General features: G+C 51.4%; 11 protein-coding genes across 11 annotated transcripts; 6 read left to right on the top strand and 5 right to left on the bottom strand.

The window, feature by feature from the left end:
- Positions 1–8: 8 nt before the first annotated feature.
- BJY04DRAFT_110093 (uncharacterized protein) lies at positions 9–501 on the top strand. The gene has a single exon (XM_073708124.1). It carries the CDS (start codon positions 97–99, stop codon positions 358–360), a length of 264 nt encoding a protein of 87 aa, XP_073568318.1. The 5' UTR covers positions 9–96; the 3' UTR covers positions 361–501.
- Positions 453–2,467, bottom strand: BJY04DRAFT_110087 (translation initiation factor eIF2 subunit gamma). The gene is made up of 3 exons (XM_073708123.1): positions 1,694–2,467; positions 647–1,633; positions 453–575 (listed from the first exon to the last, which is right to left on the bottom strand). Exons 1-3 carry the CDS (start codon positions 2,215–2,217, stop codon positions 545–547), a joined length of 1,542 nt encoding a protein of 513 aa, XP_073568319.1. The 5' UTR covers positions 2,218–2,467; the 3' UTR covers positions 453–544.
- A 377-nt stretch (positions 2,468–2,844) lies between these two features.
- Positions 2,845–4,621, bottom strand: BJY04DRAFT_110085 (putative 60S ribosome biogenesis protein Mak11). The gene is made up of 2 exons (XM_073708122.1): positions 3,527–4,621; positions 2,845–3,473 (listed from the first exon to the last, which is right to left on the bottom strand). The coding sequence occupies exons 1-2, from the start codon at positions 4,460–4,462 to the stop codon at positions 2,904–2,906; spliced, it is 1,506 nt and encodes a 501-aa protein (XP_073568320.1). The 5' UTR covers positions 4,463–4,621; the 3' UTR covers positions 2,845–2,903.
- Positions 4,622–7,448: 2,827 nt separating this feature from the next.
- Positions 7,449–10,284, top strand: eaf1 (MYB and HSA domain protein). Its single transcript, XM_073712228.1, has 3 exons — positions 7,449–8,391; positions 8,444–8,601; positions 8,652–10,284. Exons 1-3 carry the CDS (start codon positions 7,530–7,532, stop codon positions 9,861–9,863), a joined length of 2,232 nt encoding a protein of 743 aa, XP_073568321.1. The 5' UTR covers positions 7,449–7,529; the 3' UTR covers positions 9,864–10,284.
- A 158-nt stretch (positions 10,285–10,442) lies between these two features.
- Positions 10,443–12,864, top strand: spp2 (spliceosome ATPase-activating subunit SPP2). Its single transcript, XM_073712229.1, has one exon. The coding sequence runs from the start codon at positions 10,580–10,582 to the stop codon at positions 12,140–12,142; it is 1,563 nt and encodes a 520-aa protein (XP_073568322.1). The 5' UTR covers positions 10,443–10,579; the 3' UTR covers positions 12,143–12,864.
- Positions 12,331–15,631, bottom strand: BJY04DRAFT_229738 (U3 snoRNA-associated protein UTP13). Its single transcript, XM_073719126.1, has 3 exons — positions 15,362–15,631; positions 15,277–15,304; positions 12,331–15,220 (listed from the first exon to the last, which is right to left on the bottom strand). The coding sequence occupies exons 1-3, from the start codon at positions 15,533–15,535 to the stop codon at positions 12,495–12,497; spliced, it is 2,928 nt and encodes a 975-aa protein (XP_073568323.1). The 5' UTR covers positions 15,536–15,631; the 3' UTR covers positions 12,331–12,494.
- Positions 15,632–16,380: 749 nt separating this feature from the next.
- On the top strand, positions 16,381–18,681 carry BJY04DRAFT_221014 (uncharacterized protein; the record flags this gene model as incomplete). Its single annotated transcript, XM_073717013.1, has 3 exons — positions 16,381–16,545; positions 16,607–16,842; positions 16,890–18,681. 3 exons carry the CDS (start codon positions 16,381–16,383, stop codon positions 18,679–18,681), a joined length of 2,193 nt encoding a protein of 730 aa, XP_073568324.1.
- A 109-nt stretch (positions 18,682–18,790) lies between these two features.
- BJY04DRAFT_195537 (ubiquitin carboxyl-terminal hydrolase family protein) lies at positions 18,791–20,846 on the bottom strand. Its single transcript, XM_073712230.1, has 2 exons — positions 20,121–20,846; positions 18,791–20,056 (listed from the first exon to the last, which is right to left on the bottom strand). The coding sequence occupies exons 1-2, from the start codon at positions 20,806–20,808 to the stop codon at positions 18,882–18,884; spliced, it is 1,863 nt and encodes a 620-aa protein (XP_073568325.1). The 5' UTR covers positions 20,809–20,846; the 3' UTR covers positions 18,791–18,881.
- A 145-nt stretch (positions 20,847–20,991) lies between these two features.
- pre1 (proteasome core particle subunit beta 4) lies at positions 20,992–22,086 on the bottom strand. The gene is made up of 4 exons (XM_073712231.1): positions 21,941–22,086; positions 21,721–21,878; positions 21,284–21,657; positions 20,992–21,223 (listed from the first exon to the last, which is right to left on the bottom strand). Coding segments are annotated over exons 1-4 (612 nt in total). The 5' UTR covers positions 21,943–22,086; the 3' UTR covers positions 20,992–21,145.
- Positions 22,087–22,198: 112 nt separating this feature from the next.
- BJY04DRAFT_195542 (ribosomal RNA-processing protein RRP9) lies at positions 22,199–24,283 on the top strand. The gene is made up of 2 exons (XM_073712232.1): positions 22,199–22,648; positions 22,702–24,283. The coding sequence occupies exons 1-2, from the start codon at positions 22,277–22,279 to the stop codon at positions 24,196–24,198; spliced, it is 1,869 nt and encodes a 622-aa protein (XP_073568327.1). The 5' UTR covers positions 22,199–22,276; the 3' UTR covers positions 24,199–24,283.
- Positions 24,284–24,507: 224 nt separating this feature from the next.
- BJY04DRAFT_229740 (alpha/beta hydrolase) lies at positions 24,508–25,770 on the top strand (the record flags this gene model as incomplete). The annotated part of the gene is made up of 4 exons (XM_073719127.1): positions 24,508–24,555; positions 24,616–24,966; positions 25,045–25,336; positions 25,421–25,770. The coding sequence occupies 4 exons, from the start codon at positions 24,508–24,510 to the stop codon at positions 25,711–25,713; spliced, it is 984 nt and encodes a 327-aa protein (XP_073568328.1). The 3' UTR covers positions 25,714–25,770.
- Position 25,771: the final 1 nt, after the last annotated feature.

The following is a 25,771-nucleotide window of genomic DNA, read 5'->3' on the forward strand; positions in this document are numbered from 1 at the left end:
TGTGCTCAATGTTATCGTTTTCTTCATACTAAGCAGAACCATTCATGACTGGTATGAGCACAAATTGCCCTTATATTATATTCGTTGCATTCCGTAATGCCCTTGAATAGTCATCTAACCTTCCATCCAAGTCGAAATCAAATGCGATGGTCACAATACAAGCAAGTTTTGCCCACCCCGGAAAAGAACAGCGTCATAATACTCGTCAAAAAATGTGGCCGTCTCTACTTCATCCTTCTTCTTGTCCTTTCATCACCTAATCCACCTGCTGGAGATATGAGCCCGCAGTTCGCGATCCTTCAGCGGGCGATACGCGTGGAAAACCCACGTACTCTTGTCTTCGAAGCCTCCAGCGGCTGAAAGAGACGACAATGAACCCTCCTGCGTGCTCTATTCAGAAATAACATCTGGTTTGCTCATCTAACCCCGTAACGCCTCCCCATTTTTAAGCCAAGCTGTGGGGGTTACCGCCATGGACGGCTTCTTTGTCCTTCGCGATTTCCTCCTAAGACTGGGCCTGAACTCAACATCATGTGCCCTTTGTTTAGTTGACGATGGGCTCAAGGGTGTTACCACTGTTACGAAGTTAGACAAGTCATCCAAAGTAGAAAAGGAAGTTGTGAAAGCAACAGGGGTTAGAACTTACGCAACAATGTTGGCCCAACCAATCAAACGCCAGTGCTTCTCGATTCTTCGACTGATAGCAATCTTCTCGCCGATTTCAGTACAAGCAGGGCTGGTCAAGCTCAGCTTAGCGGCATCAGCCTTAACACCGATAACCTTTGCACCAGTAGCAGTAGAACCAATGTTCACCATGAGAACCTCGTTCTTAGCCAGCTTGGCAACCTTGGCCTGTTTGCCGTCGGCAGTCTTGACACCGAGGAGTCGGCGCAAAAGGAAGTAGTTGACCTCCAACTCAGTGTAAATAGCGGGCAGACGTCCACGGTGACCAAGAACGAAACCAACCAGACGATCGGCGCGGCAGAGGGTAGGATCGACACGGGTACCAACACCAATCAATCCACCAGGAACAGCGAATTTCAGATCATTGTGTTCGGCATATAGCGACTCAACTCGGGAAAAGATGGGCCGACACTGGATCTTGCCGTTCTCGTCCTTGGTAACAAGACCAGGTCGGATCTCAATTTCGTCGTTCAGCTTCAGCACACCAGTCAGGATAGAACCACCAGCAACACCTCCCTTCAACTCATCAATCTCCGCACCGGGCTTGTTCACATCAAAGGACCGAATGACAATCATGTGGGGCGAAGCTGTGAAATCGCGGACGGGGACGGGGATGTGCGAAACTAAATACTCATTGACAGCATCGATGTTGTACTTGAGCTGCGCTGAGATAGGAATGATCGGGGACCCGTCGGCAACGGTTCCACGAATGAACTTCAGAATCGACTGGTAGTGCTGCAAGGCTCCATCTTCCCTCATCAGATCGACCTTGTTCTGAAGGATGATAATGTGGCTGAGCTTCATGATTTCGATGGCAGCAAGATGCTCCGAAGTTTGGGGCTGGGGGCAGGTTTCGTTTCCGGCGATCAATAGAAGAGCGGCGTCCATGACAGCGGCACCTGACAACATAGTACTCATGAGGATATCGTGACCGGGGCAGTCGACGAAGCTGTGAGACCTAGATTAGCAGCCTGTTTCAAAGTCAACGAGAATGAGCGGGCAAACGTACGAAACGTGTCTAAGGAGACGGTAGTGTCCTGAGCAACCATCTCTCTCGCAAGGAGGGTCCACCTCCTTCTCACTCTTGTAGCTCTTATAGCATGTTGGTCGGGGGCAAGCAGGGTTGTCGCACTTGTAGATTTTGGCGTTGGCGTAACCCAGCTTAATGGTAATGTTTCGTTCCAGCTCATTCTTGAACCGCACAGTCTGAACCTCTGAAATAGCCTTCACCACCGTTGACTTTCCGTGAGCGACGTGACCGATAGTACCAATGTTGATTGTGGCCTGGCGAGCAATGATTTCGGGCGACAGAGGGGTGAGCGTGGACAAGTCAAGGGTCTCTGGATTGGGCTGCTCCGGCAGCTCTGGTCGTTTCGGCTGGGATACAGGTGTAGAGTTCTTCAAGGCTGACTTGAGGGGCTTTTCGTCCTGGTCGAGAGGCTCTTGGTCTTCAATGTCATCGTGGCCGTTGGCATCGATAATGGGGGAGCCGGGCTGGGACTCGTCGTCCGAAAAATCACCGTTGGCAGCCATGATTGCGGTTGACAGCAAGGCTCGGGGTAAGAAGGGGGTATGGGAGAAAGTGGGTGCGAAGGTCGAGAAAGCAAGTGCTGATTGAAATTTGCTGTTTCTGCAAACCGACGGAGGCGATACAATCGTTAGGCTTGGGCAAGTTTAGTGGGGGTTGAATTTGTGCAGTGGAGAGCGAGCAGGCGGTCGGTGGCGGCAGTTGTCTGGCAATGTTCACTGATCAGGGCTTCCTTGATGTGCAATATCTATAACAATATATTACCAATTGAATCTTTTGTCTGGTGACTATCACAAAGAGGCTGCATTAATTAAGAATTGATTCTCAAGAGCCTTGGTGGTGGTCGCTGTCAACTGCTCACTCAAGTTATGACTCACTGCAGATTCTATATTTTCGCTCTGCCTAGGCTTGATGCCAGCTCTCATAGAATTGAAGAGGCTATCTAAGATTCCCCAATGTGTTCTGACTCTCATTGAGAGTTTGGCGAGAAGATCACTGGACATCATTACGAACACCAGAGATGTACCGCCCGTCGAGCTTTTCGAGGCATCTACTCGGCGAAGAGATGCCTAAATTGAGCTGGTATTGCAGTATAAAGTGCTATATGTTGGATGTCATGATAAATTACATTGCTTGAGCAAATGGTAATTGGGTATATACAGCTATCCAAGGTTCACATCCATCGCAAGCCCTACTCAGCATCACTCTCTTCGCTATTCGAATCTTCTTCGCTTTCTTCGTCGAACGACGATTCCGAATCCTCTAAATCCTCGAGTATGGAATCCTCAGCAGGCAACATGACAAATGCCCTTAGACACGTGATACGATTCCCGGTTTCGTAAGAATCCAGCAGCGTTCCCGTTTTGATATCATCCGCGCCGCTAGATTGCTTGCGCAGCTCGCTCCCGAGTAAAAGCCAGACACGCACGACGCCTTCGCTGTTAGCAGTGACCACCGCAAAATCATCATCTGTGACCCCTGGCTGCCCTTTTAGGCTTAGAACTGCAAAGTCTTTCGTTCTTCCAGGGAACCCATGAGCTCTGCCTCCGAGCTGAGCAACTGGCTCAGCATAGGGAATCGACGAATCATCGTCTTCTTCCGGCTGCCGTAAACTCTTGGTTGAGTAAAATATGATTCTGCCATCCTCTGTCGAAACAGCAAATAACTCGCTGTCATCATTTGAAGAACCTAATGATACATATCTGATCTCATGTAGCTTGCTTCTGGGAGTCGGAACTACCCTGCAGATAGGGGTCGAGTCCTGCCTAAGGGTTAGGATTTTTATGCGGGAGGATGCTGTGGCAGAGAACTCACAATACCGAAAAGTACGGCACCCCATTCAAAAGCTACTGCAAACTCCTCTCCCTTCGTGTCCCAGACAATCTTTCTTCCTTCTCCAGTGCTCCACCTGCCTTCCTTCACACTTTGCAGAATATCCCGGTTGAAGTTCAACACGCCGGCTTTCTTCCCCGTGACCAAATTCCATAGCCGCATACACTTTTCCCCCTTTCCAACACTCAACATCAACTTCATACTGGGATGCACGGCAAAGTCGTTGACACCTGATGGAGAGCCTCCGGGAGGCGCAGTATCTCCGCTAGGTCTGCCTTGAACTTTAGGCTGAGGGGCTTTGATGGTAGATACAACTGTCAAATCCCGAGTTTTGCTGACAGAGATGGTATTATCCTCTGCGGATGCTAGAAGTTTGGATCTCGAAGGAAAGTCCAGCGCGGTGATAGGAGCGGAATGGTGTAGCAGGGCGCCGAGTTCTCGGTTTTTGGGGTTCTCCAGTATCTTGTTGCCCGCAAGGGTGGGGACCGTTGGGTAGTGTTCATTAACTATAGGGGGAGCTGCAGACAGGGTATAGAGGTTGACGCGCTCATCGGTGCCACCGCTAGCCAGAATAACCTTTGGGGGTTCGGTAGAATCTGCCTTGGGCAACGGGGACAGGGCTAGGCACTTGATGGCAGCGGAATGCGCCTCGAACAAAAATGTATCGACAAACTGGACGGAGGATGAGGGCTTGGCTGGCGCTTTCTTCGGATCGGTCGCGAAGCAGCCAGGGGAAATCGATGCTGTAAATCCATGCAACACCCTTTCGTAAGAACCAGTGACTATTTGGAGGGTAATGGCAGCATTGTCGTTGTGCGGGGAAGATGAAGAATCTTGCTCTTTTGACGGCTTGGCAACTTTTACCTGTTGTGTCGGCTGCGGCTCTTTCACAGCCTCATCTCTCTTGCGTTTTGCCATTGTTGCAATTGATTTGAGTCTCGAATGGGGAGAAATAATGTTTTCTCATCCTGCGCTGGGTATCATGGCAACTTTTTTTTCTGCCGGGCTTTGCCTACCGCCCATGGGCTGGACAAGCCCTTGAGGCCTGAGGCAGCAGATGTACCTAAGTGTCTTTCGTACTCCGTATTAATGCTGTCACGACTTCCGTACAAGACTGAGAGATCATGTCGCAAAACCAGATCCAACCTGGAAGCTAGCTTTACTATTCCAAGAACAGGAGATTCAGTTAATAGGAAGAGCTGCCTCTATTGCACTCGAACTGTAAGCCACCATAATAATAAGATACACTAGCCCCCAGCATACCTCCATACCTCCAGGAAAGGCACCCCCATACCTGCTCGCGGTACCCTTCCAAAAAGCTTTCGCAGTCAACCAACCACAACCCGACTCCCTCTTCATCACCACGAACCCTTCCAAAAAACCCTTCACAGTGCCATCCCCGTGTCGAGTCTTTTGCATCCCAGTACAACACAACCACATCCTTTTTATCATTTTCGAGCGATTTTTCCCTTCTGGATGACTTCGCTCAATCTATTCCCCTTACTTTCAGCGCGTTAATCGGATGTTGTGTTCTTGAATTAGGCTCGATGCTCCGGGAAGAGCTTCTTCGGTCTAAGCAAGATGAGATCGCGTAAGTATCCATTTTCTCTCTACGAACTGCTCTATTTAGATGTATCTTGCGGCACATTTCCATCGCTCACTGTGATTTATAGACGCTGTCTGTTGTCGCGGAAGCGCAAATTGAGCGAGCTCTACTTTGCGACCGTAGGCTACGCGGCCGCGACCGAGAACTTCGCCGACTCCGCGTATCAGGAAAAGGAGCAGGCTTTCCTTGATGCCAACGACATCACCAAGTAAGTTATATCTCTATATCATGCCCTCGACTCGATGTTTGAACTTGCACCCCCTCCCTATGCTAAATGTATTGGTCTATCGTCATGACCTGCGATAGCGCCGTGCTCACCGTTTTGGTAGAGGTCGATACTTTAACGAAGCTACTCTCCCAGCCCTGCCCAGCTATGTAGAGCGACCAGCTCGACCGGCGAAAGAGGCATCAGTAGCCGCGCCTCCACGCGCCTCTACGACACCTGGTGTTTTTCCAGCCACTCCGTTGTCCCAACGGGATGTTCCGCCAGAAGTTCCTTCTCAAGCCGTCGCAGAGCCTCAAACGCAGAAACCCGCGACTTCTCAACTAGACGAGAATGAGACGTCGCGCTCTGCGCCCAAACAATCCGATGTCAAGCCCACGCCCCAATTTGCGCCCACTACGCCACCTGATGGAGTACAAGGTCCCGATGGGTCGTCCCAAGAAGCGAAACATGAAGGTTTAATTGTGCAGCCCGGTGACAAGCTAACTCCTTCGGTGCCGGAAAGCCCTCGCAGTTCTCAAGACTCTAACGGTACCCTCGCTACAACGGATCAGACAAATTTGTCGTCCAAGGTAGTGTCACCAGCGCGACCTATAGCCTCGTCGCCCAAACTCAAGCCGGACGTGCAACCATCTCAAGTACCAGGACGCCCCACCCAGATCATTCAACAGCCATTGTCGCCCGTGTCGTCAGCTGGGCCATACTCGAATAATACGCCCGCCCCAACCGCTGCGTCTCCTGAAACAAGCCTTGCGGAAGAGGCGCCAGAACTCGTAGGCAAACTTCCTAGCCCCAAGCATACATCGACCGTACAGGGACCATCTAGCTTTGTTCCGACCACGCCAGATGAGCAGCTTCGACTCGAGGAGGCACAATCCCTCCATAAAAATGCCCTTTTGGCGAATCAGACCCAGGATGATGCTGGAACTGGTCCTTCAACGAACCAGGTCATTCTGGAGGATCCGTCTTCTGCTTCAGCGACCGTAGCTTCGACAATCGGGGCTCTGGAACCAGAGCCTCAGGGTGTGCTACTTGAACCCAAGCAGCCCGAGACTGTTCCTGAAGCAAATGAAGACCTCAATGTTCAACCATCCTCTGATCAGGCATTGGGTCAAGATGAGGCGCCCGTCAAAGCAGCGGCGCCAGTCAACCAGCCGACTAAGAAACCTAGCCCACCCGCTCATCCAGCGCCTCTGCCTGAGAGGATGACGACCAGAGTGTCATCGGGAGCAATTCGGCACAAGTCCGTATCTGAAATCCTCGGCGAAGCCCCGAAGACTCCTGTGTCGCCCGTGGAGAAGTCTCATTCGGTGGATAGATCTGCTAGCTTGGAACGGGCTGGTGCGGACGCCTGCAATGATTCCGCTGCAAGCTTACGTCTAAAGGACAGGAGAGCACGCGAGAAGGAGAGGAGCAAGGTTTCGACTGTTGTCTTTCCAAAACAGCAACAGCAGCAGCCGGACAAGGGCAATGATTCGGATATAGTCCGCCAACAGTCTGGTGACTTGGTTCGGCTTAATGAGGAACAGGACTACCTATTTACGTTGTTCCAGAATAAGGCTTACGCCCCGCCTCGTGGAACCGCGTTGGCTGGCCTCCTTTCTTCAGCCCATAAAACGTTGTCAACCAAAAATTATCTCCTTGAATACCAAGAGCAGATGGACTGTCGCATTCTGCGTCGGATATATGATCTTCAGAACGCGAATAGATGGCCACTGCGTCAATTAAAGCGTTCCGCGGAGCCACCTAGACAGGGAGCGCACTGGGATGTTCTCTTAGGTCACATGAAGTGGATGCGCACCGATTTCCGCGAAGAACGCAAGTGGAAGATAGCTGCAGCTAAGAGTTGTGCCGAGTGGTGCGCTGAATACGTTCAGAGCGACACTAGCTCACGGTTGTTGCTGCGTGTTCAGGCGAGGATACCGCCGAGAGAAGTACATAAGCAGGCTCAATTGCCAACGACAGCTATGGTTTCTCCTCCCGAGGAGAATGAAGCCCTCGAAAAGTCGCATCCAACCCCAGATTTGGTGCCTTCGACAGAGGAAGACTCTCTTAGTGAGCGGTTCGCCGATGAACCACACCATGACCTTCCGGATACAATAGCCCCGGCCGCTATTTTCTCTCTTGGTTCTGATGAGTTCATTTTTTCACTGGACATGACGCCCGCGGCGCAGAAACTCCTAGATGAGTTGCCAATATACACACCCGTCCAGCTCGATTCGAACACATCTATCCCAACTTTCAAGGAACCCCCGGATTCGTCTTGGAAGACTGACATTCTGCCTGTTTCTAAATATGCACAGGGAAAGATCATGTTTCACGAGGATGAGCCTGCGAGGAAACGCAGTCGCTACGATTATTTGCAGTATAACTCTGGCTCCGAGCACCCCATCTTCGACTTGCCACCTGAGCAAACGAATGTTGCATTATTCCAGCCCGAAAATAGGCATATCCGCGATCGGATCCATCCCGCTCAACCTTTCAGACCCCCAACTGAGTTCGCTATGCCGTCGCTTGGTTTCTTAGAATCAAGGCAATCGTCGCAATGGACGTATGCAGAAGACGAGGAGCTTCGCGGTCTCGTCGAGGAGTACTCATATAACTGGTCACTGATCTCCAGCTGTCTCACCCCGCCGTCACAATTTACATCTGGCGCAGAGAGACGAACACCGTGGGAGTGCTTCGAGCGTTGGGCGGGAATTGAGGGGCTCCCTTCAGACATGTCCAAAACCCCTTATTTCAGAGCCTATCACCAAAGAATTGATACCGCTCAGCGTAATGTTATGGCCCAGCAACAAGCAGCTGCCCAACAACAGCAGCAGCAACAGCAACAGCAGCAACAACAACAACAACAGGGGAACAATGGAACTGTCCAACAACCAACTCCCTTGATACGTCGGAGAGGCACACAGCCGGTCCGGGTCGACCGTAGAAGGTCTTCGAAGCACCTGGCATTGCTTGATGCTATGCGGAAATTGGCTAAGAAACGGGAGACCATGCTTCAGAAGCAGCAGCAAGGTAAGCGGGCAAAATAACAGGTCGAAAAGCAGTCTGCTGATGTTATTTTAAGCTTCCCATCTCGCTTCAATGAGAAAGGTAAATGAAGCCAATCAACCAAAACCTCCCATTTCTTCGCCGGCCGAATTCAGCCGCTTGAAGCATGAACGCGAACTCAAACTTCAAGAAAGGCAGGAGCAGTATCGCCAGCAAATGATTGCACAACAAAGAGTGAGTGTATTTGACAATTGTGAATGAGTGCTCGACTAATTGCTATACAGGCGAGTCTCGCGGCACGTGCTGGCCAGTTGCCTAACAACCAACAGCAGCAAGGACAGCAACAACAGCAGCAAATGATGAATGCACCTGGAAGAACTCCCAATGTAGTGCCTCATAACCCCAACACTCCTGCAGTAGCAGCAAACAATTCAAATGGTATACCCAACGGGATATCGACTGGATTGCCTAATGTGATGCCGAACGGGGTTCCGCAAGGTGTTCCTGTCAATCAGGCCCGGCCGCACGCTCAGGCAATGCAAGGAAGCGGTGGTCCTATCAATGGTCAAATGGCTCCTAATCCCATGACCATGAAGATGATGCCGCAGGCTGGAATGCAGCAAAGCACTGGGCCTCGTTCCGCCATGCCCATACAGACGTCTCCGGATAACGCCCGGGTCATTCGAGAGGCCAATCGCCTTCAAGAGCAACAGCGAATTTTACAATCACGGCAGCAGCAGCACCCACTTCAGCAACAGCAAGCCCCGCAGCAAAATCAGCAGCAACAAATGCCCCAGCAAGCCCAGCCGCAACAGGCTCAGCAACAGTTCCACGCGCAGCCTCAGTTTGTTCCCACAGGGTCCAACTCTCCCAATCTGAACATGCCCACGGTCAATGGTAACCCAAGCAACCCCGCGATGATGGCAGCGCTACAAGCCGGCGGTGGGATGCAGAGCCCGCCATTCCATAACACTACACCCCAGGGCGTTTCTACCCCATCGCCGCGCATGGGCCAACCAAATTTGTTGTCCAGTGGAGTGGTGCCGACCATAAGCAGCATCCAGAACCAAATTCAAAGGAGCAACCCCAACATGCCGATAGAGCAAGTGAATAAATTAGCCACAGATAGGCTGCATCAGTATCAACAGCAACGGATGTCTCAAGTTGCAATGAACGCGGCTGCAGGGAACTTGGGTGTTCAACCGAATTACCAGGTTCCCCATGATGGAAATTTTCAGCCTCAAACCAGCATGAATGGCAACCCCGCAATGCAGGTCCCTCAAGCCCAAGGGTTCTCTCCGATGATGCGTGTTCCTCAGCCAGCTCAGCAAAGCCGAGTGGGCACCGGAAGCTCCCCTGCCATGGGGGTAGCCGTGCCACAGCAAAGCCGAAGCGCAACCCCGCAAACCCAGCGCAGTGGTAGCGTCCAGACTGGCCCAATGCATGGCACCAGCAAGAGCCCTAACCATCCTCAAACGCAGACTATGGGTACTTGAAAGGCGGCCAGACCTGCCGTTTATTCACCCCACAAACCGCCGCCAACCCCTTCTTCGTCTCTTCGTCTGTACATATTTATCCTAGCAACCTTTATTCCCCATCTTGTTTTGTGTTTCACTTCTCACGAACCTCAATATCACGACACCGAACCCTACGCCCTGGTGGATTTTATCCTCACAACCACAACAACCACTACTTCCTCCCTTAACTTTACCTCTGCAACCCCTCTTCCCACTCACGTTTTCCGATATGTTTCATTGGACTAGAGTCCGCCCCGGATGGGGCATGAGCATGGCCCTTTACCACTCCCCGGGCTCTTTTTTTTTTCCCATAATGTACTACTAGTACCCATAGGACAGGCACGAAAGTTCAGCGATATATTAGGGCAGGCGATTGGAATAGATTAAGTTCTGAGAACCGATATAATTATTCAGCGCCCGGGCGAGGAGCAGTAGTACTGATGTAGGGCGTAGTTATTGAGGGGCCGACGGCTGAAGGAAAAGCCGGCTTAAGCGCGCGCCTAAGAATTTGCCATTGCCACCCGCGGAATTCTAGCCTGTTTTCGGTGACTATAAACTCTAGGCGCATACATATCTACAATCACTCATCAAAACTTATGGAGTGATCTTTTGCTCGTGTGTCTGTCACTTGAAAATACACGCCCAGCCCTATAACTGTGAGGACAAGGGATTTCAACGGCACGCAGACTCATAATATGTCCTCCAACCCGCCGCCAGACGGTATAAATGGTTCCCCAGCACCAGCCCCAAAGCCTGTCTCCCTTTCACTAGGCTCCAAAAACCCAATATCGAAAACAGTCACCTCTAACAAATTCCACGTCGCTCCTAAACAAACCCTCACCCGCCGCCCGCACCACCACGATGATGATTCCGACGACGAACTCGCCGAGCCCGCATTCGAGTCCGTCAGCGGCTTCGACACATTAACAGGGAAGACGATATCGAGTGATGGCGCATCGCAGGAGAAAAAGCCGCTCACGATCCCTGTCGCGAGCGGGAATAACTGGCGTGATAGGCCGGGCGTGGTGAAACGGGCGCGCGGTGGCAAAAACCTTCTTCCCAAGGAGGTGCAAGCTATGGAGGAGGCCAGGAGGAAGGGTGTTGATGTTTCCAGTGGCGGGGAGTCTGTGGGGCCGAGTCCGACCTACGGGTTGAGCTTTGCGCACGGCCAGGATGCCGCGGCTCCAGAGAAAAATGGGGATGGGGCCGGGGGCCAAGAGATGAATGACGCAGCGCCAGTTGTTGAGGAAGAGCGCAAACCGCTTACGGAGGATGAGATCGCCTTGCGAGCTCTTGTGAGGGAGAGTAAAGGGGAGGTGGAGGGGCGGTCGGATCTGGTTATTGAATCTCGGCGCGCGGGGGAGGAAGACGAGGATGGAATGTATGATGAGCATCCGAGCGAGACGAAGTCATTCCGGGCGGATATTGCGGCACGGCCGGAGTCCGCGACGCTGGACCAATATAACGCAATTCCTGTGGAGGAGTTTGGCGCGGCGCTGCTCCGTGGTATGGGCTGGAAAGAGGGGCAAGCTGTAGGCAAGAACTACGGCAGCGCGGATCTTAAAAGAGCGAATACCCCACATGTTCCTGCTCGCCGGCCTGGATTTCTGGGAATTGGAGCTAAGGATGTTTCTAATGGAAAGGCGGAGGTTGAGTTAGGCGCCTGGGGCAAGGCCGCTATGCGCAAGGGCTCGAGGAAAGCTGGCGAAGAGAAGGACGGCGAACGCAATACAGAGGGCGTCTATATGCCTGTGCTTATGCGGAATAAGAAGACCGGCGAAACAATCACACCGGAAGAGCTTTCAGCTCTAGCCAAGGAATCTAAGAAACGGAACGATGAAGAAGACTGGAAGGAGAGGAGAGATCGGAATCTGGAACGAAGTGGGCGTGATAAAGATCGCCACCGGGACCGTGAGGCCCGGCGCATAGAGTACGACGACTACGATCGTTCTGAAAGTCGCCGGAATGCGCATTCGAGAAGAGACAGGAGTCGATCAGCCGGTGATCGGCATTCGAGGAGACGAAAATATGATGATGAAGATAGCAGTGGAGGAGACAGTCGGTATTATCGTGACCGGGATCGGGATTGGGAAAGGGATAGGGATAGTGATAGAGATCGGGACCGCGACCGGAGAAGCCAGAAATACCGCGACGATGATCGATATTGCTCCAGACACTCTTCATCAACCACTTCTAGCAGACACCGAGATCGCGATCGAGACCGGGACAGTGACCGCGATTCTCGCCGGCGCAGGTAGCTGACCTGGGATATAAAGTCCTAGATTACTAGCCTATATCGCATCATATGACTGAAGAGTGCTTGGTGACCATATATTGGTGATCCGGTCCTTTTTGGAGTCATTAGAGGACAGCCGTTTAGGAATATATGAACGAGACTGACCGAATCTTTGAAGCAAAACTTTTCATAGACCTTGATGCAAATGCAAAGAATGGTATGTATGTACATGTACTCCCCAGACAAACACCCTTAGGTATATACCGTATCAAACCAACCAAAACAGCAAGACGAAAAAAAGAAGTCTAGTCGTACATGACCTTCGTATAGTTATCCACCAAGCCAACCTATTGTCCCTTCACCCAGTCTCAGTCTCAGGCACCGAGCATGACCACATCCTGCTCATGCTCAGCCTCACCAGCGACCCCGGTGATGCCCTGTTGCGTAGGAGCTCCCAGAGCAGTAAGGCCGATGCCGCCGTCCATTTCTCCGAGAACCCATTCAACGAGATAGCTCTCATCCTCGAGCTCCTCGACACGACGATAATGGCGCTCCGTGTAGGCGGCTAGAGCTTGGAGGATATCTTTCATAGCAGCTGCTGCGCGGCCATCGGTACTCCGCTTCGCGATGCTTGATGAGGCGAGCTCAACGAATGTAGAAGCGGGATAAGATCGGAAAAGGGCGAAGAGAATTCTTTGAGCGATCTTTGAGTGGCGAGCGTTTGTGTTCCAGTCACGAAGGCGGATGAGAAGGGTGAAGAGGTTTGCAGGGTCAAGAGTTTGGAGGACCTCGTCAATGGAGGGGTTGCCTGTCAGGCTGTTTGCGCGCTCTTCCTTCTCAACGTCAGTTGAGTTGGGGTCATCGGCGGCGTCAACCGCGCTGTTGAAGAGAGAGAGAAGGCGGCCGGGGTGGTTAAGTTGGAGAGCAAGCGTGATAGCTTCGCGGTAGGCGCCTGATACAATGTAGTTCTGTAATTGCTGGTCTTGTTCAATGCGAGCGGAATTAGCGTTGACGGTGGCAGTGTAAGTTGCGGAGGTTGTGTCGGTCCAGAAGGTAACCGTTGAGTCTGCAGATCCGGATGCGATGGCGTAAGGAAACGAGGCATTGGATGAAGGGAGTTTGACATCGTCGCGCGATCCAGATGGTGTAGGGCTTGCTAGAGCCCAGACTCGGTCTGTGTGGTTATCGAGCGTTGTCTCCAATTCTCCTGTGTAGGGAGACCATACTTTCACCAATCCGTCAGCGGCGGCCGAAGCGACAAGAGGGCGTAGTTGTGCAGTGGCACTGTTTGTCACAGCCGCGTCCTCGTCCTCCTCGTCATCTGCTTTACTGGACATATCGGGTGGCGGAAGCCAGAGCACCTTGAGCACACTGTTAGTGTGGCCCTCGAATGTGAGAAGACAGCTGTAATCAGATAAGCTCCAGAGCTTCACAGTCTTGTCACCTGAGCCGGTCACGATCATGCCCCTGTTTGTACTGCTTTTAGCATCCGCAGTGAGGATTGGCGTGCCCTTCGGTGAGAAACGCGCGGACCAAACGCCTCTCTTGTGCCCACGTAGGACACCGAGGACAGACCCGTCTTCAGCGGACCAGATCTTCACGGTTCGATCTTGTGAAGCAGAGGCGAAGAGTTGTGACGAGGGCCCGACATCAAGAGCATTGATATCTTTGTCGTGAGCCTTGCGAGTAAATAGTGCTTTTGGTGTATGTGGGTCCTTGGAAGTAGTAATGCTTAGTTTACCCGTATTCCAACGCTTCACCGTACGATCCTGAGAGCCGGTGAAAACAAATGGAGGAGGGTGGTTCACTGGATCGCTGTACGCTGGGGTGTTGACAGGTGGTGGGTCCCGTGGAAAACTGATGGCCCCTAAGGACTCTGCGTGGCCTGTGAGGACCGCGAAGCATGTGTACGATGATGTCTCCGGATCAAGACGCCAGAGGCGTGCCGTATTATCCTTTGCACCTGTAGCTAGCCAATGGCCAGACCAGTCTACATCAATACAGATGATAATGTCGTCATGGCCGTCTAGATGAGCAATATCAGCACCGAAATACTCCTGCCTCTCAGTTGAGGGCCTGTCCTCAGAAGCCCCAATGGATACAAGTCGGATGCTTTCAGTGTTGGTCGCTAAAGCAAGCATGGTCCGGTCAGGACCGATATATGCGAGGTCGATAATGTCATCGTCGTTGCCAGATATACGCCTAACAACAGGCAAAGGGTTGATGGCGGATCCGGGTTTAAGATTGATTAGCGGCTCAAGGGAGTGCAGCCTGAGAGTCTGATCGGCATGAACAGTCATGGCATAGGGCATTCCGGGCGTGTAATGGATTGCGACCACCATCTCGAAGTCGGGAGCAGCTTCTTGCTCGCTGGTAACCTCTCCTCCTCTGTTACAATCCCACACACGCAACTTGCCGTTCTCTCCTCCCACCAGACATAGACCACCCTCTGCGACAAAAGAAGCTGCCTCCGCGCTCTCAAGGACAGGGATTATCCGCCTAGTCTTAAATGTTCGCATATCCCACACAATAACCGTCTTATCCCGACCAGCGGAGAGTAGGGCATTCTCTGACTGTGAGTATGAAAGACTGCGCACGACCGAGACATGTGAGTCAAGGGACGCTATTGACTTTCTTTTGTTCAAGTCCCAGATGCGTACTTTGCCCTCCTCACTGCCGGAAGCCAGTCGGAAGGTACCAATAGCGGGCTCCAAATTCACCATCTCCGTATCATCTTGCTCATCTATCTCCCCCGCGTTTCGTTTCGCTTTCTTCTTCTGGGACAATTTGCTATCATTCTCTGCAGAGGGTGACTGGAAGAAGCACAAGGCCGAAATCACACCGCCGTGGCCGTGGAAGCTGTGTGTGATAAAACCGCCCCGGATATCCCATACTTTGATCGAGCCATCTGCAGCTCCGGTCGCTAGCAGCGTGCTGGTGGGGTCCGTGGCAGTCGTCACAACGGGCGCCGTGTGTGGTTTAAGGCTTCTAACGAGCTTCGTTTCAACAGTACGGAATGTGCCATCGTAGGGGGATAGAGAGTATATCCGCATCGACATGGACCGAGAGCAAAGTATGACATGCGAGGCAGAAGGCGTAACTAGTTGTGTGTTAGTACGACTTAACAAGGTAGGTAAGATAATGGATGCGACGAACTAGCTAGGCTGGTAATGACCTCGCCATCCTGTGTTCTGGGTTAGCGCATGGATTTAGGCAAATCAACTATCATATGAGGACGTACTCCTTCAAGAATGGCGAGCTGATCACCGGTCTCAAGGTCGACGAGGAGCGCATCTTCATTAACGCAGGCAACCAGCAGACGACCACTAGCATCGAGTGCGGTGCTGCCTCCGGTATAGATGGGACGAAGGGTTCGAGACGCCTCGAACGTGGTCTTGATAACAGCTTTGGACATGGCGGACTTTATTCTGACTGTGTATAGAATGTACAATCTAGCGCGCCATCATCCGTACGCAAAAGATCTGCCAATTAAGTAAGATGGTAGCGTTCGTTCAATTTCAGTCCAGATGCGTTGCTCGGGAACTTTTCGATCACTTTTTTTGAGATGAGTTTGTGCTGTTTGTTCTGTTTGAGGGACTGTCAAACACTAACGTACCGTAGCCCCGATTCCCCGAAAGGTGAAAAGCATGTGGCCGCCCGTGGTCCGTGCTCTAGTAAGTTAGTTACCTAGACGCTGGCTGGCTACATAATATTCTAAGCATTCGCCTCAATTCGAACATCTGCCTTTGCAGGAGAATGGGATCAAAAACCTGATACAGACAATGGGACGACGTGCGTACTTGAATCGCTTGGCTCTGGTAGGCTCTCCACCTTTTTTTCTTTTGAAGTACAAATGCTGTTACTATAGCCATTTCTGCGTCTCTTCCATAGATTCTGGAATGGCCCATAAACAAATTTGTGTGTTCCATTGAGTTCAATCCTTTTTCTTTTTTCTTGTATTTTCTTATATTTGACTTCCCCCTCTCCATCAGTTACCCATAGGTTGCCTTGCTAGCGTATTTATTGAATTTCTGTCTTGGACCATGATTGACTATCTTCAAGGGCCGTTCCCCATATGAGGCCCCGGACCCCCCAGTTGGGTCGTCCGAAGGGCAGATAAACCCGCCACAGCGATGGGTCTCTCCACTACATGCGGACGATTATGTCCAGCACTACGATGAAAGGGGTCACCCGGTCAACCCCGAGTCTAAGTCATACGGAAGGGAGCTAAGAAGAGCGAAGAATGACATCCTCTCAACTATGGGAATTGTTGTCAGCGAAGACGCCAATCGTGGCCGTAGTGAGCAGGAGAAGGTTGAAGCGATCTTAGCTGAGAACGACTGCGGATTGGTTATGGTGACTCTCGATCAAATCTCAGTATTTTTGGGCTCTTGGTGGGCTACATCACTCACGAGTCGAATCCAGGTAAGGAAACTGAAAATGCTCTGTAGGCGAGGAAGTCGAAGCTGATTACGGGCCGCTACAGACTTTCAGAAGCTATGCAAATCTACCTCTCACGAGGATCATAAGCCATGAACGTGCCTCTCATGGCATTTATGGGTTCTATTTTGCTGGAGTACCAGCTTGGGCTATGTCGACCTGTATATCTATCTGCCGGCATCATCCTTTGGAACGCTTGATCGCCACTATACAGAATTATTTTCCAAACAATGATGTCGCATCAAAAGTTGTGAGAGCTTCTTTCACAATCCTCCACTCTGCGTAAGTCGCTTGTGTCTCAATGAAACCGGACACTAACAAGTCTATAGGACCCGAGGGATTCTTCTTGTAATTGCCATGCAATCGTACATGTACTCCTTGCTCCAGTCTCTTCACCTAATTCCTTCTACCTCAATGCCTGGCGTTGGATACTTCCTGCCCCTCGGCGAATTTACTACAATGCTGCTCTCAACACCTCCAACTGAGATTACGCCCCGTTCGGTGGCTGAGTTTGCTTGGAACGTACTGAAAACGCCTTCACTTTTTTATATCTACGTCTACCTCCGACCATTGATTGAGGTTCGGCTTTATAGGTTGATCCGCAGGCGGTTGCCCAAACCAACTGTCACGGATCCTCTCTCGATAAAGGTGGCCTTTGACAATGATCTACTTGATTGGATGGTGCCGTCCCTCGGGCGTCGAGCCGTGGAGGAGGCACAGCGCAGCAACCTCTCTCTCATGGACGACTTGCTATACGAGATTAATGCTCTTAAACAGTGGCTGTCGTCCAAATTCACTTTCAGATCACGGCGGAACTCGCTTGCACTGCTCGCGATGCAGGAGGAGCAATCTGAAGGCCATCAGCTACCTAATCAACCGGTAGATCTTCCATTAGATCCACAGCAACAGCACCGAAATCCCGAAAGAACCCCTCCCGTCACAAGTCGTCAAAACACGTCTAGCCACGGGTCTGAAGCACATTCTGACAGCATTGGCGGTGGATCGTCGAACGAAGGAAACCAGGACCCTGACGAGGATAACATGGACCTGCTCAGGCGGGCGAGGAACCTCACCCTCTCGACTCGCACATCTTCGCCGGACCCAGATTCCCACCGGCGCGAGATGGGTGCTTTAAACGAGGAACGACGGCAGTCACTCTCGGATACACTCCTCTCTCGATCGCCATCTCCAGCATCCTCACAATCAGTTCCTCGAGTGCGGGCACATCTGATCCACGATTCTGAGACCATTGCCATGCAACTAGAGCTGGATAGTCCTCACGTGTATGACCGAGGTTTGACTAGTGACCGCGATGCGGATCCCCGTAACTTCCAGGAACGCCCAGCTAGTCGTCGTTCGATATCCGAGCTTCTCGAAACGATCTTATCCAATCCCGGGCAAAATACAGCCACCATACTCAACTCTGAAACCACAGATAGTGACGGCTTGTCTAATGTGACTGCAGCGGTAACCCCGAACCCAGGAGACAGATCAAGTGCACCAGCTGCTGAGGATCTAACAAACGGTATACCGGAAGAAGTAAACTCCCTCGCTTCTAGAAATGAGCCGATTGTCTCAAGTCCAATAAACATTCTTCCGGATGTCGTAGAGGAGCCTCCAGTTGACGACATGGCCAACCAACCCTCCAATCAACCACCTGATATAGACAACGAAGAGGACAATGATGCTGCAGACTCTGAATCGGAAATGTTTCCTCAAATACCCGATTTGACTGGTCGCCAAAACTCCTCAGCAGAAACCGCAACTACCGTCCCAACTCACAGAGTCACCATTCTCTCCGCTCTTCCCGTGGACTCTCTAGCTTCTCACCTAGCATCCCTGATCACAACAGTACTGCTCGCCCCCATGGAGTCCTTTTACCTCCGATCTCTAGCCCAATCGTACCTTGCTTCCAAGGGCGCTCCTGCCGATTTCCAAGCCGACATCCATGGGCTCGGTATCTGGGGGGGTGGTCGCTCTAGAGCCGAAATTTTTCCGTACATGGGGAAGATGGCTTTGATGATGGGCATTCAGGCTGCTGTAAATGCCTCTGTCTGGGGGATGATTTCGGGAACGGCAATTAGGGCAGGGAGGAGGCTGTATGGATGGGGGAAGTTGTAACGACAATCTGAAATGGGAGATCTATGTAAGATAGCATATACGAATGTGGATTTATGAGAGTGAGTCTGTGTAGGCTCCATGATCTATCGATAATATCATCATGATACTGTATATTGTACAAGAGCTATTGGTACTCAGTCCAATCTAAAGCACTGAACTGTAGAGAGTATATGTGTGGATATTTAGGTAGGTATTCCAATTTATCTCGCAGCAGCCTTCCCCTTCGCCTTCTTCCCAACGCCAGGAACCTTCCTCCTCTCCCAAACCATCAAATACCCCTCTTTCGTGAACAAAGTCTCGCTCTCCGCCCGCTTCACAAATAGATCCTGGATCTCTAACCACTCCGGTCCCCTCTGCTCACCACTGCGCTGCTCGCTCTCAGCCTTCGTATTCTCGGCCGCCATAGCCTTATCGTGAAGCTGGACAAGCCACGAAACCTTCTCTGTTCCGGCGCCGGCACCGCTAGATGATGAGCCGCCCGAGGCTGCGTTTACGCCCTTTTCCGCGGCGTCTTCTGTCCCGCCAGGGGCAGCGATTGTTGGGTCGAGGATGATGTTTGCGACTAGGTCGTAGAGGATTGGCTCGCCGGGAGGCCAAATGTCGGGGTTCGGTTCTACATATGGTGACATGTCTAGAGAGCGGGGCGAGGGGAATGTGACGATTGTAGGGTTGCGCTCCGAGACGAAGCGGTTTTTGCTGAAGCGTTTGATGTGGAACATGAGAAAGGGGGGTAAAGGATGAAGAAGGCGATGGCGGACACGGTGGGCGAGTTTCTCGGATGCTGTGAGTCCGTTGTATTTGTTTAGGAGGGTGGTCAGGGGGACCTGCGGGATAATGGACTCGCGGTTGGCGGACTGAAAGAGAGGTGTTGGGGGGAGGTCGAGAGTGAGGATTAAAAAGGGAGTTGTTTGGCTGTTTATTGTGCCTGACTCGGTGAAGACCAAGCGGGCGTTTTGCGTATCCGAATGTGCTGTGATTGCTTGGCTTTCAATTCGAAGATGGCCTTGGAAGGCGGCGTGAACCACGCTGGTTGGGGTCTTAGATGGCTTTTTTGAACCTCCGAGGGCCAGATGCAGGTTGTTCAAGAACCAAGATAGAAATTCCACTGGGTCTGACTGGTGGGTGAGGGTGAAGCGCTTAGATGAGCGCAAAGCGATCTCTTGCAAAAGCTCGTGTGGCGATACGTGGGAACGAAAAGCCTTCGGATTCCAGAGCTTGCGCACGAGAGTGCCGAATCGCAGTACTAGTTGTGGTGTACCCGGCTGCGGAAACTCATGGAGTAGAAAATAATTGCGGATTGGGAGAACATGGGAAAGTGCCTGGGCCACGACGTTCAAATAGTCATTGGCCTTGATATTGTTCATACCAACAAACCCTGAAGAAGCCAAAGATTAGTGCATGTGGTAGGAAATACAGTAGCGCGACAGATGTGTCTTTACCTGGTCTATAACGTTTGCCTGCGAGATCAAAAGCATCTTTGACCTCTTTATCCAACTTGACCACCTCATCCTTGGTGTAGTACGGGTCGACCACGTATTTGATATCGTCCAGACTCTTATTTTTCACCTCATATCCTTCTGGCAAGACGTAAACCTTCTTCGTTCCCATATTAACAAAGACATGATGCCCAACCTCGAGGGCGTGATAGTAGGCGTGGGATTTGGGCCCTCTGCCCTGGAAATATTTGCCACACACGAGACAAGCATAAACGTTGATATTTGACAAACTGACGGAGCATAATTTCTCGAAGTCGAAGTCAAGGATCTGTCGATTGATCGTATCGAGGTAAAGGTCGCTGTATCCTTCCATCGGGGCGCTTTGTCGTTGGGGTGCCATGATCGCAGGCCGATCGTCATCGTCATCCTCATTCTCATCGTTGTCTTCTGGATCTATCTGTGCTGCTTCCTGAAGCTCCTCCCCTTCCTGGTCCGCAGCCGCAAGGATATTATTCCCGTGCCGTTCATCGTCTTCCCTCTCTTGTCCAGCTGCTCGGCGCAAAGGTAGCGCTCCATGACGCGGATCGCCTTTGGGGAAACTATCTTCCTCGACGCGGGCCTTTTTGGAGACTGGGGAGCCGACAGTAGTCTCTTCCTCAAGCGACAGCTCAGCCTGTCGTTTGGACATCATGACTCGTTGTGAACTGGGAAATTGAGGGCGGGAAGACTGCGGGCTTCTAGAAACCATCACTCCAGGCGACGAAAGAAGATTATATGCAAACAGAACAAACAGAGCTCACTTGCATCATTACCTTATTCGCGGAACTACAAGTCGGAGCCCCGAGCTCATGATCAGCTCATATCAAACACTCAATTGTCATGTCATGTCATGTCATATCATTTATTGTCTACTGAGCAGCCATCGCTGGCTAAGACTACTCCAGGATCAAATGCATCGACCATCTCACAGATCCCAAAGCCCGTGTTACCAGAAACGAAAGTGAAACATAAATGCTTGGTATGATACATTAAGCACTCTTAACGATTCGGTTATTGTCGAATGGAACTTCCCTCACGCCATCCTTCGTCACCACCTTGACCAAGACCTGTGAATTATTAGCTACTTATCCGTATCCGCGGTGTCCATGCCGGAACGTATAACGTACCCCTTTGTAGTCGATTGGCAGCCGACGCTTCAGCTCATCTGTGCACATCTCCAGAAGCTTCATTCCTTGTTCCAGGTCGATGTCGGGGTGGTGGTGCTTGTCGAGTGTCGATAGACAGTAGTATTGGGCATAGCCGTGGGCAGCATATGGCACAGGCGCCAATGATGCGAGGTAGTCAATCCAGTATAGGTGGGGTTTCTCGGAGATTTTGTCGACGCCGCCAAGCAGGAGGTTGACTGTGTAAGGGTTCCGGGATCGTAGACTGCGTGCTAACTCGCCGCGAACGAAGTTGGCGACAGCGCTCGGAGACAGCTCGGTATCATTTCGCATTGTGTATAGCTGGACGTTGGCTTGAACGTATTCGGCAAATTGAACTGTATGGGAGGGCTCATTAGTCCGGTGGTATCAAAGCTGTGCGTATACAGGTGGGAACGAACTAGTGTCTCCCGCCTCTCCGGAGAAAGCGATGAGGGTATGCTCGTTTAGTTGCTTCGTCTTATCATCTTCAGCTTTGAGAATGGTCGGACCTCTCATAGAAGCCTTTGAGGCGGCAAGAATGACGAAGTCCTTGCCTGTGATGCCGAGCAGAACCTCCCTATGACGGTGTCGGTCAGCGATGCTTGTACCTAGCTATATGGGTGCTGAAGGAGCACGTACATGTTGACAATATGCTTCTTGAATATTTGACAGAATAAACAGTAGTTGAGGTAGAGGTAGGGGGTGAGCTTGAGGGAGGACGGGAAAGAAGCAGGAAGCTGGAAATTGATGCCGAATGGTGTAGGTACTGTCTAGGCAATCAGCTACCGCGCGGCAGATCGTAGTTGGAGCTGTTGCTGGCGGAGCAGGAGAGCTGCTTTCACGTGACTACACCGCCTGCCTCATTCTGCTACTGAGAAAAAAAAAGTTGAAAATGAACCCAAAAGATCTATGTCCGACTAGACTCTAGAGTCGAGAACCCATTGTTGGCTAAACTCTGTCGGTTTTTCCTCCACAATGTCATCTTTCTTCACACTACCCGCGTCCCAACGAAAGCGCAAGAGGGAGGATCGCTCTGGAGCCCCCGCAACTAAGAAACGAGGTGTCGATGCAGATGGAGATGTGCGAAACAAAAGCGGGAGGAAAAATAGGGAACGCGAAGAGTCGATTTCAGGAAGCGATCTAGACGAAGATGCAGAAAGCGTGGCTGCGCCTGTTTCAGAAGAAGAAAGTGGCTCGGAGTCGGACGAGGGAGAAACGGCTGCGGATCGAAGACTGAAGTTGGCTGAGCGATATTTGGATAATGTTCGAGACGAGGTCGACGATTATGGTTTTGACGCTGCCGAGATTGATCGGGATTTGATTGCAGAGAGGCTAAAAGAGGATGTGGTATGTAGAAGAGTAACTTGCACCTACAACCTCTGGCTGACCATTTGTCTCAGGACGAATTTAAAGGACGGGTATATCGTCAAATTGCTTCCGACCTAGTTTTCCCCGCTGCTTCGCATGCCTTTTTCCGAGCAGATACCCAAACCACAACTTCGGTCGCCGTTCACGCACCGTATGTTTACACAGTTTCCAAGGATAAAACTCTGATCAAGTGGGAACTCGCAATCCCCGCTACAGCAGCCTCCCCGACAACCCACGGAACGGAGAAGACATCAAAACGGCCACCTCGGCCACAGCGGAAGAAGCCCAAGCAAGTGCGCTTCACACGAGGCATGCAAAAAATAGCGGAGAGTGCAGAAGAGCAAGGACATGCCAAAGCCATTTTATCTGTGGCGGTATCTCCGTCAGGGAAGTTCGTTGCTACCGGAGGAGAAGACAACAAACTCATCATTTGGGATGCTTCCACCTTAACGCCCCTACAGACGTTCACACAACATCGCGATTCTGTCAGTGGGTTGGCTTTCGCTCGCCACATTTCCACAATGAGCTCAGGCGAACAACTTTTCTCTGGCTCCTTCGACCGAACGATCAAGACTTGGTCTATCAGCACCGCTGGTCATGCCTATGTAGAGACACTATTCGGACATCAAGATAACGTCACATCTCTGGCCGCTATGACGATAGATCAGTGCATTAGTGTTGGAGCCCGTGACCGTACGGCCAGACTATGGAAGGTTGTGGAAGAGTCTCAGCTCATTTTCCGTGGCGGTTCGTCCAAAAACGCTTACAAAGAGAACAATATCGACTGCATTGCACCATTACCACCTACTCACTTTGTCACCGGCTCAGACAATGGCTCTATATCGTTATGGTCTATTCATAAGAAGAAGCCTCTCTACACAATTCCGACTGCCCACGGCCTCGACCCTATTCCACCTCTTGAGGAACACTCTCCTGAGACTGATCGACAAACGGCCGAATCGAATGCGCGTCATATGAGGCCAACGCCCCGCTGGATTACTGCTTTAACGACCGTTCCTGGTACAGACGTCGTCCTTAGTGGCAGCTGGGACGGCTGGGTTAGGGCGTGGAAAATTTCAGAAGACAAAAGGACAATCGAGCCTCTAGGCCCTGTCGGCGGTGGTAGTATCTCACAACTAGCCCCAGACACCCCCTCCAAACAACTAGAGCAAAGTCTTGCCTCCGCCGATCCATCCCACCGGCACAGCCTTGTATCGCCCCAAGAAGAGGCGGAGCCTCTCGTCAAAGGTGTGGTCAATGGCATTTCGGTTTTCGAGCGACGAGCAGAGACAGCCAAGCCCGGCCAAGTACCTTCTGAGCATAAGTCAAAGTCAAAATCCACATCGGACTCCACCTCTACCGACGCACGCGGCCTCTGTATCGCCGTTGCTGTCGGAAAAGAGCATAGGCTCGGGCGCTGGAAAGGCTATGCGAACAACTACCACAAGGGGACCGCTGCAGATGGCCGAAATGGTGCGATGATCTTCGAAGTGCCATTCTCTTCTGAGAAAGCTGGTCGACAGGAGTAGGCCCTGTGGTAGGAGGTGTGTGAGTATTGATAGATGATTGTATTTTACTATATTCCCAGCGGCATTGCATATTTTGAAAAAGCATCTGATCTTTATCAATCTTATCTTTAATAACGCTACATATAAAATCGTATGTATGATGCTAAACGATTTGACATGTTTCACCTTCGAAGTAGCTAGGTGAGACATACTACTCAGTAAGCGCTACTGTGTACACCGTACTCCGTTGGTACCCTAAACTACCTCATCTCAGAACTTCAGACACAATTCTCTCATTACAATTATTCTCGCGATCTATGTATCTTCATCATGGCCGAATACCGCCATCTAGGTACTCCGCACCCCCAATGGGAAAATGTAGGCTCTCCTTACCTCCCCTCACACCTCCCCTCACACCTCCTAACAGACCTTATATAGTTCCCCCACAACCTTCCCCCCAAGACCAAAATTGGCCGCATGGTCCGGGATCGGCTCCCGATCACCCCGCAGCCCGGTCTCGAAATCATTGAGTTCAATGTCGAAGCCCGAGACGGCCACCAGATTTGCGTCCGCTCGTACCAGCAGTCCGCGGAAATTGACAAAAAACTACCCCTCCTCATCTACTTCCACGGCGGGGGTTTCGTCACGGGTGGGTTGGAAACAGACGATATTTCTTGCAGACGCATTGCGGCAGAAATCCCAATTGTAGTGCTGAACGTGGAGTATCGACTTGCGCCGGAGTATAAATTTCCAATTGGTTTTGGGGATTGCTTGGATGTTGTGAGATGGGTATGTTGGCCCGGCCTTCCCGTCCCGTTCAACATATAGTTATTCTGTATACGAAGTTATATACTAATACCCTACCAGGCTGCATCCCCCAAGTCCCACGCCACTCTACCGAGTATCGACCTATCCCTAGGGTTTATCCTAGGCGGCACATCAGCCGGCGCCAACTTCACCGCAGGAATCTCACACATCGTCGCACAGGAAACCGACCCAGCCCTGATACTCTCGCACCGGGTGACAGGGATATTGTTCCTAGCTGGGACGACATGCCACGAAGATGCGAGGCCGGAGAAGTATCGAGAGAGGATTTTGAGCATCGATGAGCTCACGAATGCACCGGGGTTGAGTAAGAAGGCTATTCAGTATTTCCATGGTAAGATTATACTATATTCTAGCCTCTAAGAATTTCTAGTGGATAGTGGGATTGAGGAAGCTTACTGATGCTTGAGGTCATTAGAGAAATACGGCGCTCCAGCCACGGATGCTCGCCGCTCGCCGTTGCTTTTCGAATCGCATGCGGATTTGGCTCTTAGGGCTGTATTCTATGCCTGCGGGTGGGACCCGCGGCGCGACGAGACACTCTTATTTGAGGAAGTGCTTAGGGGAGAAGGCGTGAAGACGTTGAAGTATATCTATCCCGGTTTGCCACATGGCTTTTGGACGACGTGCCCGGAACTTGATGTCTCGAAGCAGTGGGAGGAGGATTTACTTGTCGGTGTTAGGTTTTTGTTGGACGATTCTACCGACTGACTTTTTACCGAGCTAACACTGCAGACGACGAAGTTCTATGTAATTAGATGGCATTTTG

Source organism: Aspergillus karnatakaensis, assembly GCF_047715665.1.
Source record: "Aspergillus karnatakaensis strain CBS 102800 unplaced genomic scaffold BJY04scaffold_45, whole genome shotgun sequence".
Classification (NCBI taxonomy): Eukaryota; Fungi; Ascomycota; class Eurotiomycetes; order Eurotiales; family Aspergillaceae; genus Aspergillus; species Aspergillus karnatakaensis.